The 15808-nt window shown below is 38.5% G+C and overlaps 1 protein-coding gene across 5 annotated transcripts in view; it reads left to right on the top strand.

The window, feature by feature from the left end:
* Usp9x (ubiquitin specific peptidase 9 X-linked) overlaps positions 1-15808 on the top strand; it is a 110018-nt gene that overhangs the window by 93585 nt on the left and 625 nt on the right. For all 5 annotated transcript variants that reach the window (XM_027433145.2, XM_027433144.2, XM_027433147.2 and 2 more), the window contains 11 exons: positions 390-531; positions 1432-2182; positions 3358-3481; positions 4882-5107; positions 6405-6534; positions 8939-9124; positions 9517-9737; positions 9825-9913; positions 12058-12214; positions 12810-13022; positions 13944-14039. In XM_027433145.2, the coding sequence (XP_027288946.1) occupies positions 390-531; positions 1432-2182; positions 3358-3481; positions 4882-5107; positions 6405-6534; positions 8939-9124; positions 9517-9737; positions 9825-9913; positions 12058-12214; positions 12810-13022; positions 13944-14039 (2335 nt within the window). The remainder of the gene's footprint in view (positions 1-389; positions 532-1431; positions 2183-3357; positions 3482-4881; positions 5108-6404; positions 6535-8938; positions 9125-9516; positions 9738-9824; positions 9914-12057; positions 12215-12809; positions 13023-13943; positions 14040-15808) is intronic.

Below are 15808 nucleotides of genomic sequence, written 5' to 3' on the forward strand. Positions count from 1 at the left end.
AATAACTGAACTAGTCTTGATTTTGTTATATCCAGTGGCCTCAAATTCAGAGTGCTGAAATTAAAGGCAGACCCCACCGCCACCACCTGGCTACCTTTTGACTTATGTTAACCTTTCAGAACCCACTTCATTCAAGTGTGGGTGGTAATAGTTCTCCACCAATTTTGTTTTCGAGGCAAAGAACTTAGCATACAGAGTGTATAGTCAACCTAATGTTGTGACCAACACAATCTAGTCAGGAAATGCCATTGGTATTGGTAACATTCTGTGACTTAGGAGTTTTATAGTCTTAAGTATTACAAATTTAGTTTTCATTAAATATATAAATAATGAAATATTTTGAGAACTAAAAAGTACATCCCTTTCTTACAATGTCTTAATATCTTTAGGTACGAATGTGAAGAATCTTTTACGACTCTGAATGTAGACATTAGAAACCATCAAAATCTTCTTGATTCTTTGGAACAGTATGTCAAAGGAGATTTATTAGAAGGGGCAAATGCTTATCATTGTGAAAAATGCAATAAAAAGGTATGAATGTCTGTTAATATAACTTTGATATTTATAACTAAGGAGCTAGGGATAGTTAATTGATCGCTCCTGGTGAGGGAAAGACAGTTTTAAGTCCTGGTAAGTGGACTACAATCCAGTGAATGGCCTTACACCATCCAGAAGAATATGGACAGCACAAATTATATTTGCTAGGTTATTTATAAAAAGAAAAAAAGACATGGAGTTTGGACATGAATCTTGAAGCTCACACTTTTTTTTTCTATCTTCCTTTGTTTTGATAATAAAAAGCTGTGTGTGTGTGTGTGTGTGTGTGTGTGTGTGTGTGTGTGTGTGTGTGTGTGTGTGTGTGTGTGTGTGTGTGTGTGTGTGTGTATCAGAGGAAGGAAGTTAAAGTAGTGCCAGAAAAGGCTAGGAAGTGTAAAATTGTAATAGCTTAATATCATCTTTGTTCTGTGGTTGGTATATTTTTAAAAAATCACCTTTGTTGTATGAGTTAACAAATGCAGAGCTGATGGAGGAAACCATTTTTCCTCTTATGTCCAGGATTGTTGCTGTAAACTTAATTTTTTAAAATTAAAAAAAAATTTTTTTTACTACCTAATTAGATCGTATCTACAGGAAGTTTGTTAAAACAAACAAAAAATCCAAGAGGAAAAAGTTTGCATGGTCTAGTCTTGATGGTACAATCCTGTGACCTTAACTACTTTAGGCTGCTAAAGCAAGTGGATAACACATTAACACCAGTCTGGGCTACAAAGCAAGTTCAAAATGAGTTTGGGTAAAAGAGAATTGGAGGTATAGCTAAAGGATGTGTGCTTCCTTAGTTCACTTTCTGATTTGGGAGTGGTGGTGGTGGTTGCTTGGATTTTGGTTTGCTTTTATAGTGGATTGTATATTAATTTTCTCTATTGGTTTTAGGTTGATACCGTAAAGCGTTTGCTCATTAAAAAGTTACCTCCTGTTCTTGCTATCCAACTAAAACGATTCGATTATGACTGGGAAAGAGAATGTGCAATCAAGTTCAATGATTACTTTGAATTTCCCCGAGAGTTAGACATGGAACCTTACACAGTTGCAGGTGTTGCTAAGCTGGAGGGGGATAATGTAAACCCAGAAAGTCAACTGATACAACAGAATGAGCAGTCTGAAGAGAAAGCAGGAAGCACAAAATACAGACTTGTGGGTGTGCTTGTGCACAGTGGTCAAGCAAGTGGAGGACATTACTATTCTTACATCATTCAGAGGAATGGAGGAGATGGTGAAAAGAATCGCTGGTATAAATTTGATGATGGAGATGTAACAGAGTGCAAAATGGACGACGATGAAGAAATGAAAAACCAGTGTTTTGGTGGCGAGTACATGGGAGAAGTATTCGATCACATGATGAAGCGCATGTCATACAGGCGCCAAAAAAGGTGGTGGAATGCTTATATACTTTTCTATGAACGAATGGACACAATAGGTCACGATGATGAATTGTTAAAATACATATCAGAGATTGCCATCACTACAAGGCCTCATCAGATTGTTATGCCATCAGCCATTGAGAGAAGTGTTCGGAAGCAGAATGTGCAGTTCATGCACAATCGCATGCAGTACAGTTTGGAATACTTTCAGTTTATGAAAAAACTGCTTACGTGTAATGGTGTTTACTTAAACCCGCCTCCAGGTAAGTGTCGGTTTTGCTTCTTACAACATACAATACTTTGTGTGTGTGTGTGTGTGTGTGTGTGTGTGTGTGTGTGTGTGTGTGTGTGTGTGTGTGTGTGTGTGTGTGTGTGTGTTTTCTTCCAGAAGACAGGGTTTCTCTGTGTGGCTTTGGAGGTTGTCTTGGAACTTGCTCTGCAGACTCTCACAGAGATCCGCCTGCCTCTGCCTCCTGAGTGCTGGGATTAAAGGTGTGTGCCACCACCGCCCGGCTGCATAGAGTAATTGTTAGTTATTAGTAGGCATAAGCCTTGCTTTTCCTTTTTGAGTTTATCCATTTTATATGTATGAATATTTTGCCTTTGATGTCCTGGAATTCACTCTGTAGACCAGGCTTGCTTCAAAATAAGATCTTACTGCCTCTTCCTCCCAAGTGATTGTATTAAAAAGAGGTTGGTGGTTTTTTTTTTTTTTTCTTTAGTACTTTTTTTTTTTTTTTAAATGTGTACTGGGATTTGAACCCATGGCCTTATGCATGGTAGATAACACTGCCACTGAGCTATATTCTCAGCCTTGATTTTGTTTGTTTGCTTTGTTTAGGGTTTTTGTTTGTTTGTTTTAAAGATTTATTTATCATGTATACAGTGTTCTCCCTACATGTATGCCTGCAGGCCAGAAGAAGGCACCAGATCTCATAACGGATGGTTGTGAGCCACCATGTGGTTGCTGGGAATTGAACTCAGTACCTCTGGAAGAGCAGCCAGTGCTCTTAACCTCTGAGCCATCTCTCCAGCCCCTGTTCAGGGGTTTTTTTGTTTTTGTTTTTTTAGTTGGTTTTAAGTTGTGTGGGGTTGTTTGGTTGGTTTTGATTTTGGTTTTTTAGAGACAGAGTTTCTCTGTGTAACAGTCCTGGCTCTTGTGGAACTCACTTTGTAGATCAGACTGTCCTCAAACTCACATAGATCACCTGCCTCTACCTCCTGAGTGCTGGGAATAAAGTGGTGCACTACCATGGCTGGCTCTTTGTGTCAAGTGCTAAATTCAGGAATGAGAATTTTATAAGTTATGTAAGAAGAGTTCTATTTATTATTTTAACAAATTGAGACTACAAAGTACAAACTTGTTTGAAAATGCAGCTTGAACAGAAATTTAAATTGTTTTTTAAATACGTGTATGTGTTTATTTGCTTGTTTTTAGGGCAAGATCACCTGTCTCCTGAAGCAGAAGAAATCACTATGATTAGTATTCAGCTTGCTGCCAGGTTCCTCTTTACTACAGGATTTCACACAAAGAAAATAGTTCGTGGCTCTGCCAGTGATTGGTACCTTGTTTTTGGATTTTTATTCCTATTTAAAATTTGGTGGGGTTCTTTAGTAGAGTACTTTACTTTTTCAGAGCCCTGAAGAACCCGGGAGGTCGTGGAGCTTTGTATAAATTTATTGATTTAGTTGTATCTTTTAATGGCACTAAAGAAGTCTTAGTGGGGGGGGGGGTGGCATACACCTTTAATCCCAGCACTCAGGAGGCAGAGGCAGGCAGATCTCTGTGAGTTTGAGGCCAGCCTGGTCTACAAGAGCTAGTTCCAGGACAGCCAGGGCTGTTTGTTACACAGAGAAAAAAAAAATTGTCTTGAAAAAAAAAAAAACTTGCCAAAAAGTATAGAGACCATCATAATGCCTTTTTGTTTGTTTTGGTTGTGGTTTTTGGTTTTTCTGCCTCCCAAGTTCTGGACTAAAGGTGTGTGCCACCATGCCCAGCTATAATGTCTTTTTCACAATTGTTACTTATTAAGGGCCAATGAGATGTGTTCATTGGGTGAAAGCTCTTACCACAAAGCCTGACAAAACTGAATTTGATCCCAGAAACCCACATAGTAGAAGGAGAGAACCTACTATTTATTGCAAATAGTCCTTTTAGCTACGTGCACGCACCCACCCACCCCCCCCCCACACACACACACAGAGTAGAAACTTTTTTTGCTTATCCATAAGATACTCCAATAAGGAAAGAAGGTATTTTGTCATCTTTTGGGTTTTTGAGACAGGATTTCTCTGTGTAGCTTTGAAACCTATCCTGGCACTTGCTCTGGAGATCAGGCTGGTCTCAACTCAGAGATCCGCCTGCCTCCTGAGTGCTGGGATTAAAGGCGTGCACCATTTTGTCATTTAATAATGTATTTTGGTTTTTAGGGTTTTGGTTTTTTTTTTTTTTTCTTTGAAATAGGGTTTGTCTTTATAGCCCTGATTATTCTGGAACTCTGTAAACCAGGCATTGTGCCACCTGGCTAATAATGGTTTTTTAGGAACCAATGCAAGCTTTCATCTATTTTATAATTCCTTAAGATTGGGCCAGTACTCGGGAGGCAGAGGCAGGCAGATCTCTGAGTTCGAGACCAGCCTGGTCTATAAGAGCTAGGTCCAGGACAGCCTCCAAAGCCACAGAGAAACCCTGTCTCAAAAAAAAAAAAAAGAACAAAGGTTGGGCCAAGTCATATAGTATTATCTGTCTCCCAACCCCCATGAGGTTTCTCTGTATAGACTTTGCTATCCTGGAACTTTGTGTAGACAAAGCTAGCCTAGAACAACTCAGATCCACTCATGATTAAAGGTGTGTGTTAATACTAGAAGTGGTCATTATTGTTGCTGCCTTAGATGTTTGCCTTGTTTTGTTTCCCAGAGAGCCAGTGAACTGAACTGATAGTTGTGGTTTGTTTTGTTTTAGGTATGATGCATTGTGTATTCTCCTTCGTCACAGCAAGAATGTTCGGTTTTGGTTTGCTCACAATGTCCTTTTTAATGTTTCAAACCGATTCTCTGAATACCTTTTGGAATGCCCTAGTGCAGAAGTGAGAGGTGCATTTGCTAAACTTATAGTTTTCATTGCACATTTTTCCTTGCAAGATGGACCATGTCCTTCACCTTTTGCATCTCCTGGACCTTCTAGTCAGGTAATTGTACCATTGTTTATAATTATTTGTGTATTTACAAAAAAAAAAAAAGCCACACAGGTGTTTTCCTGAAGTTGAGAGAAACCTGAATTTAGTGTGTGTGTGTGTGTGTGTGTGTGTGTGTGTGTGTGTGTGTGTGTGTGTTTACTGCAATAACAAGGCCTGAAGCCTGAGTTCCATTAAAATTACTAGATAAAAAGCAGCAATGATTATTTGCCCTTTAAAAATGTGTTGGTGGGCTGGAGTATGATTCAATGGTAGAGAACATTCCTAAAATGTACTGAGGCTATGGTTTCCATTCCTAGCACAGAAGGGAATTTATTTTGTAGGTGGTATTGTGCCACAGCACAAGTGGAGAGATTGAATGGCAACTTTTGGGAGTCAGTTCTCTTTCTATCATGTGGGTCCTAGGGATGAAACTCCAGTCCTCTGGGTGGTAAGCCTCTTTACCCATTAAGCCAGCACTTCTTTTTGTTTTGTTTTGTTTTTCAAGACAGGGTTTCTCTGTAGCTTTGGATCCTATCCTGGCACTTGCTCTGGAGACCAGGCTGGCCTCGAACTCACAGAGATCCGCCTGCCTCTGCCTCCTGAGTGCTGGGGTTAAAGGCGCATGCCACCCACGCCCGGCCCAACCCTATTTTTTAATTAGCTTACAAAATAGTATTTCCATGTGGATTTTTCATATCAACTTCATTTGGTGGGGTTTTTTTAATGAACATTTTTGGTTTTGATTGCATCAAAGTGAAAAATATCTAAGTCAATAGCTGAGTGTGGTGGTACATGCCTGTAACTCTACTACTTGGGAAGCTGAGGTAGTGGGGTTAAGCGTTCAAAGCTAACCTGGGTTCTGTATATAGAGACCCTGTCTCAAACAAAATTAATAAAGGAAACGGGGAAAAAATAGGAAATCTACTTGAGATCATCATTCCTTTTTCCAAGAATCAATTCCTTTTAATAGTTTGTAGCACGGGCCTATAATCTCAACCTCTTCAGAAGCTAAGGCTGGAGAATTGCAAATTCAAAACCAGCTTGGGCCAACTTAGTTGAGACCTTTCTCTATTAGTAAGAGATCTTGGGATATAGCTCAGTGGCAAAGCTCTTGTCTAGTTCTCTAGCATTAGCATACACAGGCCTTGGATCAATTTACTGATAGTAGGCGGGGTGAATAGAGTTCATGTGATCGGTCATTCCAGAACAGTATTCTTCTGTTCAACATATACATACATGTCCCCTTTTTACAGGAATATAATTATCTTTGCACCTTGTTAAGAATTAGCTAGTGTTTTCTCCTTTACAGGCTTATGACAACTTAAGCTTGAGTGATCACTTACTAAGAGCAGTACTGAATCTCTTGAGGAGGGAAGTTTCAGAGCATGGACGTCATTTGCAGCAGTATTTCAACTTGTTTGTAATGTATGCCAATTTAGGTAAGACTTACAATTTTCATAATCTCTGTCACAGTATTATGTTAAATGATAAGGTCATTCAGAAGGTCAAATATGAAATACAAAGATTTTTTTTTCTTTGCATCAAACCTCTAGATACAGAATTTTTCCCCTGTGTGCTTTGTAATATTTTATGTATTTCTCTGGTAAACACAAGTGAAATTCTATTAAATTTTGTCTCCTTAAGCAATGATGCTGCATCTTTCTGCTTTATTATTTTTTATACATTGGTGTTTTACCTCCATATATGTCTGTATTAGGGTGTTGAATCCCTTGGAACAGGGCTACATCTGTTTGACATCTTCTCTTCTCAAAGTAGCTTGCTCTTTCTAATATCACCTGCTCATTCCTGTTCAGTTACTACTAGAACTGTACCTAATTGTCATACTCTAGTCTTCCATTGTTTTATTTTGTTGCAGAAGATTGGATTGGGGGAGAACACTTGTCTACCATGAACATGGGCATTTCCAGCACTAAAGTGTGGGGTTACACCTTTAATTTTAGCACTAGGGAGACAGACTGATGATCTGTTAGTTTGAGACCAGACTGTCTAATTGTGAGTTTCAGACCAGCCAGAGTGACAAAGTGATTGTATCTCAAAAAAAGTAACAGATAATTCTTGCATTATCTTGGACAGGAGATACATGTCCTATAATAATAGAAATTACAAAAATTGCGAGCTGGGTAATGATGGCACATGCCTTTAATCCCAGCACTCCAGAGGCAGAGGCAGGTGGATTTCTGAGTTCCAGGACAGCCAAGGCTACACAGAAAAACCCTGTGTTGTATGTGTGTCTGTGTCCATATCCAATAAGGTATTAGTGTTACTGACCTTAAAATAACCATTGACAAATTTTGTAATAGTGATAGTTCTATTTGGCCATATTCAGAACTGGTTCAGAAACTTAGAGAATTGTTGGGGTTTTTTTTATAACTTATTTAAAAGTTAAATCACACACAATTTTTACATTGAAATTTGAGTTCTATGCCCAAGTAATAATTGATTCATGGCCCTCTTTACTTCTCTTATGTTTTTGGTTGTGAGCCTAGCCTTTAATGGCTGAGCTATCCCTCCAGCCCTCTTTACTTCTCATTTATCTCTGGTTGGTAGTGATCTCCACCATGCTGCTGATCTCCGTATTTCTCACTTAGTCACTCTTTTGGTTTTTCAAGACAGGGTTTCTCTGTAGCTTTGGAGGCTATCCTGGAACTTGCTCTTGTAGACCAGGCTGGTCTCGAACTCTCAGAGATCCACCTGACTCTGCCTCTGGAGTGTTGGGATTAAAGGCGTGCACCACCACCGCCCTGCTTCACTTAGTCACTCTTACAATTAAGAGCTACAGTCTAATTCTCATCTAGACTTGAAATTTTCCAGGCTATAGAGTCTTCCTTGTCCTGTCTAGATACTCAGAGTTAGATAGTCAATGTTTTGAATAGAATTAATATTGAAACTGTTGAAGTGTGGTAAATTTTTTATCCTAGTTAAATAAGTCTGAATCCAAGTAAAACAATGTGTTCCTGATTATAAAGTGATAGGCAAGGGTAAGCCATAATCCCAGCTCTTGGGAGACAGAAGCAAGTAGATCGCTGAATTTGAGGCTGGCCTGGTCTACATAATGAGTTCTAGAACAGCCAGGACTATATAGGGAAGCCCTATCTCAAAAAAGAAAGGAAGGAAGGTGTCTCAGCTGTTAAAGTTCTTGTGCAATAATTCAAATCCTCAGAACTCATGTAAATACTCAGTGGAATATGATGGTTTGCCTGTGATTCCAGCCTGAAAAGATTGAGACAAGGAATCTGCAGAGCAATCTGGCTAGTAAGGTGAACTCTGTCTGCAAGCTCTAAGTCTGAGGATAAGGTAGAAGAGCTTTTTTTGTTTGTTTCTTTGTGTCAGAAGAGGGCACTAGATCTCATAATGGATGGTTGTGAACCATCATGTGGTTGCTGGGAGTTGAACTCAGGACCTCTGGAAGAGCAGTCCATGCCCTTAACCGCTAAGCCATCTCTCCAGCCCTTTTTGTGGGTTTTGTTTGTTTTTTCCCGAGACAGGGTTTCTCTGTGGCTTTGGAGGCTGTCCTGGAACTCACTCTTGTAGACCAGGCTGGTCTCAAATTCACAGAGATCCACCTGCCTCTGCCTTCTGAGTGCTAGGACTAAAGGTGTGGGCCACCTCTGCCCAGGTAAGGTAGAAGAGCTTTTGAGGAAGATTCTCAACATAACTGGTCTCCACAGACATGTGCACGATGAATATACGTAAGAAGATCGAAGAAATGATAGACAAATATTTTTAATAACTGCTGGTTTTGTTCACAAAGTTCTTTCCATCCTAATGTTTTCCTTCCCCATTTTTCTCCTTCTCTGCCCGTTTCCTGTCTTTTGACTACAGGAGTGGCAGAAAAGACACAGCTGCTGAAACTGAGTGTACCTGCTACCTTTATGCTTGTGTCCTTAGATGAAGGTCCTGGTCCTCCAATTAAATATCAGTATGCTGAATTAGGCAAATTATACTCAGTAGTGTCACAGCTAATCCGCTGTTGCAATGTCTCCTCAAGAATGCAGTCTTCAATCAATGGTAATGTATTCTTGGCAGTAGTTTTGAATACTCTGGGTCAGATCAGAACTAAATTAAATATAATACTGGAAGATAGTTAAATACAAAGTAAGGGCGTTAAAGAAAGTCCATGTTTGCAACATTTTACAATATTTGAAGTCCTGTACCTTTTTCACATGATTAATATGAGTCTTTTCCTCCTTTCTACTGGGTTATGTTTGTGAAATTTTTCATGATTAGTATACCTAATCATTGTAATATGTAGTGCTACTTTTCTTCATTATGCTTAGGAAACTTGACCTCTACAGCTTATTTTTCTAGGACACATTTCATGAGGCTATTTTCTTAGAAGTCTGCATTGTTATTGTGGAGACGCTTATTGGTTGTTCATTGGTGACAAATCTGTATTGTAGGTAATCCTTCTCTTCCAAATCCTTTCGGTGATCCTAATTTATCACAACCTATAATGCCAATTCAACAAAATGTGGTAGACATTTTATTTGTGAGAACAAGTTATGTGAAGAAAATTATCGAAGACTGCAGTAACTCTGATGAGACCGTCAAATTGCTTCGCTTTTGCTGCTGGGAGAATCCTCAGTTCTCATCTACCGTCCTCAGTGAACTTCTTTGGCAGGTTAAGAAAACATAACCATTGCTAAATCTCTATGACTTGATTTGTTTCCCATTTATCCATTATTCAATGTGTCTTACCTATTTTTAGGTTGCGTATTCCTATACTTATGAACTTCGTCCCTATTTGGATCTGCTTTTACAAATCTTACTGATTGAAGACTCCTGGCAGACTCACAGGTAAATACTCTTTTAACATTCACCTGAATTGGTTTTTAATTAAAACAAACCATCAATAGACTTAGTATACATAGGAATAGGAATTCATTTAAGCACAAGGGTTATTTTACATTTAGATTGCATTAGTTTTAGAACTAATGGCACAAACACGTAGTTACCTAAAGGTAGTCCTTAGGTGAGCAGGACATAAAGATTGACATCTTTAATCCCAGCCACTTGGGAGGCAGAGACAGGTGGATCTCTGAGTTCCAGGCTATCCAAGGCTTGCAGAGAGGCTTTGTCTCAAAAAGAAAGAAAAAAACCAACCTTAGGTGGGCCAGCAAGATGACTCAATAGGTAAGGGTACACACACAGTAATGTGTTTGGTGATCTTAATAAATATGTAGTACTAACTCATTAACATTGAATGTACAACACCCACATAGTGGCTTAAAACCCCTGTAACTCCAGTTTTCTGACACCTTCTACCTGCTAAAAACACCAGGTACATATGTGACACATATATTTACATAAAATAATTTAAGCCTTATTAAAAATACTAAAGTTTAGTCTTAGTGGAGATTGCAAATGCCAAAATTTATAAATTCGTACTATCAAATTATCTTTTAGCATTGTGTGTTTCAAATTACTGTTATTAAAATAGCAGTAAGCAAGCATCAGGTTTCTTGAATGCAAAATGTTTCTTGAATGCAAGCTGTCACCATTGACACTTTACTCCTGAGAAGATTTTAATGTAGTCTACCTTCTAGTAGTTTCCTTTTCAAAACTGAGCATGTATAGCTTTTAGAGAGTGATGACATATATGGATCCCAGCACTCCAATGCAGAATCAGGCAGAACACTTTGAGTTCAGAGCCAACAAAGCCTACATAGTAAAACCCTTTCTCAAAAAGAATGTATACCTTTATGATTAGACATGTGCAAATTCTCTTTTTTAGCATATATAATATGATGAAAACATAGGTTGGACTATCTGTGAGAATTAATGTAGTCATTTTAACTCAAGCTTGAAAATAATCTCATAGAGAACAGATGAATCTCTCTGAGTTCAAGGCCAGCCTGGTCTACAAAGTGAGTTCCAGGACAGGTTCCAAAGCCACAGAGAAACCCTGTCTTGGGGGCAAAAAAACAAAACAAAAAAAAACAGGAAGAAGGAAGGGAAAGAAATCTCATAGTGTAAGGGATTTTTGTTTTTTTGTTTTTAAAGATGGTATTTGGGAAACTATATTAGTGGAAAGAAAGCATGATATGGCAAAAGTAATATTTTAGCACTTTATATCAGTTGGCAAAAATGAAGGTAAAGGTGGGGGCTGGCTTAGTGACAGCACTTATCTAATATGGGTTAGGCTGGCCCTCACCCTCAGCATTACTCTCCCTCAAAAAGAAAAGTAGAATTTATGTGTGGTACCTTAGATCAAACAACAAGAAGCCTATACCCATTTAGATACTCTTGGTCCTTTCCCATCCCGGCAACCATTAATCTTCTTTCTTCTATGAGTTTGCGTATTATCATTTTGCCAAAATGGAATTTCAGCATTTAGCATTTTATGTCTAATTGCTTTCCTTCAGTGTAATGCTTGCAAGGTTAATTTATATTATAGCATATTGATATTTTACTTCCTTTTTATGGCTTAATGATAGTCTTACAGGTATGTCATATTTTGTTTATTGGCAGGTAATGTCTAACAAAATAAGCAGGCACTGGGCATGGTAGCTGTGACAGTCAGATTGAGAGGTCAAAGCCATTCTGTGCTGTATAATGAGACCCTTTCTCAAAAACAAAAGACTGAAAATAAAGCTAACTCCTCAACTATGGTATTTGTGGACTTGTTTGTTAATTTTTTTTAAGTTTGTATTACTCTTTGAGTGTCCTGACTTTGCTTCTGGTAAAGTATGTAAACTTCATAACAAAAGCAATTTGAACAAGTAAAGTTAGTAAGGGCACAGACTTGAGTCAGACTGGTAGGCAGCTGTATGATCCTAGGCAAGTTGTTTATTTTGTCATCTTCTCCAAGGTTTATTAGTAGTACTTACTGTCCAGTATGAAACAACTGAACTGAAATATTTACTGGGTGGCATGTAATAGACAATAAAAATTAGCTTCTATTAGAGTTTAGAAGTTTTTATCTTCTGATTGTTTTCCAGAATTCATAATGCCCTTAAAGGAATTCCAGATGACCGAGATGGGCTGTTTGACACAATCCAGCGTTCTAAGAATCACTATCAAAAAAGAGCATACCAATGTATAAAATGTATGGTAGCTCTCTTTAGCAGTTGTCCTGTTGCTTACCAGATCCTTCAGGTGAGAGTGGTTTTCTTAGAATTTCATACAAATTTGAATCAAGAGTTTAAGATCCTGTTTTAAAGGGTTAAGGCTATAGTTCTGTGTGGTATACTGCTTACCCAGAATGTACAAAGCCTTGGCATTAAATCCCTAACACCACATACAATAAGAAAGGAAAAATGAGCTGGGTGATGGTGGCACACACCTTTAATCCCAGCACTTGGGAGGCAGAGTCAGTTGGATCTCTGTGAGTTTGAGACCAGCCTGGTCTACAAGAGCAAGTTGCAGGACAACCTCCAAAGCCACAGAGAAATCCTGTCTCGAAAAACCAAAAGAAAAAAAGAAAGAAATGAAAAATGACATTAAGATCCTCTTTTAATCCAGGTATGGTGGGTGTACATCTACAATCCTAACATTCAAGGCTAAGACAGGAGGACAACAGGTTCAACAACAGCCTGAACTACATAACAGTTACTAGACAGCCAGGGCTACAAGACTCTATTTCAAGAAAAAAAGAACACAATCCTGAGTTTGTGGGGTGGTTACCATTTTAAATTTTCTTTGAGATACTCCAAATCCTCTTACGTGCGTGTATATGGTTTTACTTTTGAAGGGCAATGGAGATCTTAAAAGGAAATGGACCTGGGCGGTGGAATGGCTTGGAGATGAACTCGAAAGAAGACCATACACTGGCAATCCTCAATACACTTACAACAATTGGTCTCCCCCAGTGCAAAGCAATGAAACATCAAATGGCTATTTCTTGGAGAGATCACATAGTGCTAGAATGACACTTGCAAAAGCTTGTGAACTCTGTCCTGAGGAGGTAAAAAAAGCCACCAGTCTACAAGAGATAGAAATGGAAGAAAGCAAAGTAATTCTTTATTAGGCCACTGGTTGTGCATTAATAGTGTTATTTCTTAAAGGCTCTTGCTAGAGTTGTATTTGCTTTAATATTTAGTGATATGTTGAGGATGCCTCTTTCTGGAGACATTACTGTGCTATAACCTCAGAAATGCATTTCTAACAGAATCCAAATTCGGAATCTTTAATTGTTTGGTTTTTTTTTAAGCCTTTATGTGTATGGGTGTTTTGTCTGCATGTACCATAGCACATGTGAAGGTCGATTTTTTCAAATTAAAATATGACCACATTATTTTCCCCCCTTTTAGTTACTCCTACATATCCCCTTGCTCTGTCTCAGATTTAAGGTTTTTTTTCTTTAAATGTTGAGATATTTTTTCCTAAATCTACAAATAACCTGCTCAGTGTGTATAAAGTTACTTACATGTGGAATACTTTAGGACTCACCATTTGGTATTGGATAAGTAATTGGGGGACTCTTCCCTGTCTGGGGGATATAATTTTCCTGCTTTCAGCATTCCTTCTTTACCTGTAGTTCTCTGCCTAGGCTTGAACTCTCATGAATTTTTCTCCTTCCATGTCAGCAAATATATTGGTGTCCCTGTTTAGGTGGCCATGATATTGAAACTTAGTGGGTGTGGCTTCCTTGGCATTTCTAGGAGACAGAGTCTCACAAGAGACATTCTGTTCCTCTGTCTTTTATAATCTCCTGCCCCCTCAGTGATTGGAGAGGTTTCCTGAACCTTAGATTGCAGGAATTATTATAATATTGTGATATTATAATATTATATATACACAGTTTTTAAAAGTTGTTACTAAATCAACAGGCAAAGTCAGCAGAGAGTTCGATGTTACCTGCATAATTCTTTTTCTTTAAAATTAGGAACCAGATGACCAAGATGCCCCAGATGAGCATGAGTCACCTCCACCGGAAGATGCCCCATTATACCCCCATTCTCCTGGATCTCAATATCAACAGGTAAACAGGAGTCGGATAGTGAGGTTAACCTCTACAGTAGTTCTCAACCATGCTAATGTTTCAGCCATTTTATATATATATATATATATATATATATATATATATATATATATATATATATATATATGTTCCTCATGTTGTGCTGACCCCCACCAGAAAATTATTTTTGTTGCCACTTCATAACTGTAATTTTGCTACTGTTATGAATCGTAATACAAGTATCTGATATATGACCCTGTGAATCAATTGAACCACCCCCAGGGGTTGGAACCCACAGATTGAGAACCACTGCTCTAGAACCAATTTCATGCTTAATTGTAAAGGATGGCTTTTTACCATGTCTGAACTCAGATTATCTGAGCTAACTCTGGGTACATGATCAGAAGATTGGTGGCAGTGGGGTCATGGTGCAAATTTAACTTGCACCAGTGATGTGGTTCCCTTACCAGATAGGTATGTCTTATATAGAGAGTGAGTAAAACTGCATGATTTCATGTCAGGGTTAAATCGGGTTTATCCTGTGAAAGAGTCAGCATTCATGTAGGCTAGCCCTCACATCATTCTTTGTGAAAACTAAACCAAGAATAGTAATGGGATTTTTTTTCTCTTTTTTTTTTTTTTGTTTTTTTGTTTTTTTGTTTTTTTTGTTTTGTTTTGTTTTTTGTTTTTCGAGACAGGGTTTCTCTGGCTTTGGTGGCTGTCCTGGAACTAGCTCTTGTAGACCAGGCTTGTCTCGAACTCACAGATCCGCCTGCCTCTGCCTTCTGAATGCTGGGACCAAAGGCATGTGCCACCAACACCCGGCTGGGAAATTTTAATTTGTCAGGCTTATACCTTTTTTTGGGGGGGGGTGGTGGTGTTTGTTTGTTTGTTTTGAGATTTATTATGTATATAGTGTTCTGTCTGCATTTGTGCCTGCAGGCCAGAAGAGGGCACCAGATCTCATTACAGATGTTTGTTAGCCACCTTGTGGTTGCTGGGAATTGAACTCAGGTCCTCTGGAAGAGCAGTCAGTGCTCTTAATCTCTGAGCCATCTCTCCAGCCCCTTACACCTAAATTTTTGGCACTATGCTAGTAAAATGGGTCAGTGGGTAAAGACTTGCCATACAAGCCCCATCTGAGCTCAGTCTCTAGGACCATTATAGTAGAAGGAGATGACTCCTTCAAGCTGTCTTCTGACCTTCACATACCTACTATGATATACATACCTACACATATACTAATAAACAAAATTTATATTTTTTTATGTGTATTAGTGTTTTGTCTGCATGTATAAAGTGAGCTGGAAGCCCTGGAACTGGAGTTAAAGATGGTTGTGAGTCTTGGAAATCAAATCTAGTTTCTTTATAAGAACAGTAGGTGCTCTTAACCACTGAGCTGTCTCTAGTCTCTAAATTTACATATTTGACACTAAAAATCATGTTGGACAAAGATTTATGCAGACCTACCCAGTCTTTAGAGTTCCGAAGTTTGTATTTACCTGTAAGATTTTTCTTTTTCAACCAGTTTTCATCATTAGGCAAGTGTGTTTAAAGGTAAATCCTAAGAATAAAACAAATGTTTACATTCCCACCAATTTCAACTCAAGGTTTTAAGGTGTGCTTGCTGTTGGAAAGGTTTTTTCCTAGATTTATTTTGCCGTTTTTAATTATGGTATTTTGTGTATATTCAAGTGAGTGTCAGTTGCAGAAGCTTGGGTGTCAGACCCTGTAGCTGGAGTTATGTATATTATAAGCCACCTGACATGGGTGCTGGGAACCAGACTCTG

Source organism: Cricetulus griseus, chromosome X, assembly GCF_003668045.3.
Source record: "Cricetulus griseus strain 17A/GY chromosome X, alternate assembly CriGri-PICRH-1.0, whole genome shotgun sequence".
Classification (NCBI taxonomy): domain Eukaryota; kingdom Metazoa; phylum Chordata; class Mammalia; order Rodentia; family Cricetidae; genus Cricetulus; species Cricetulus griseus.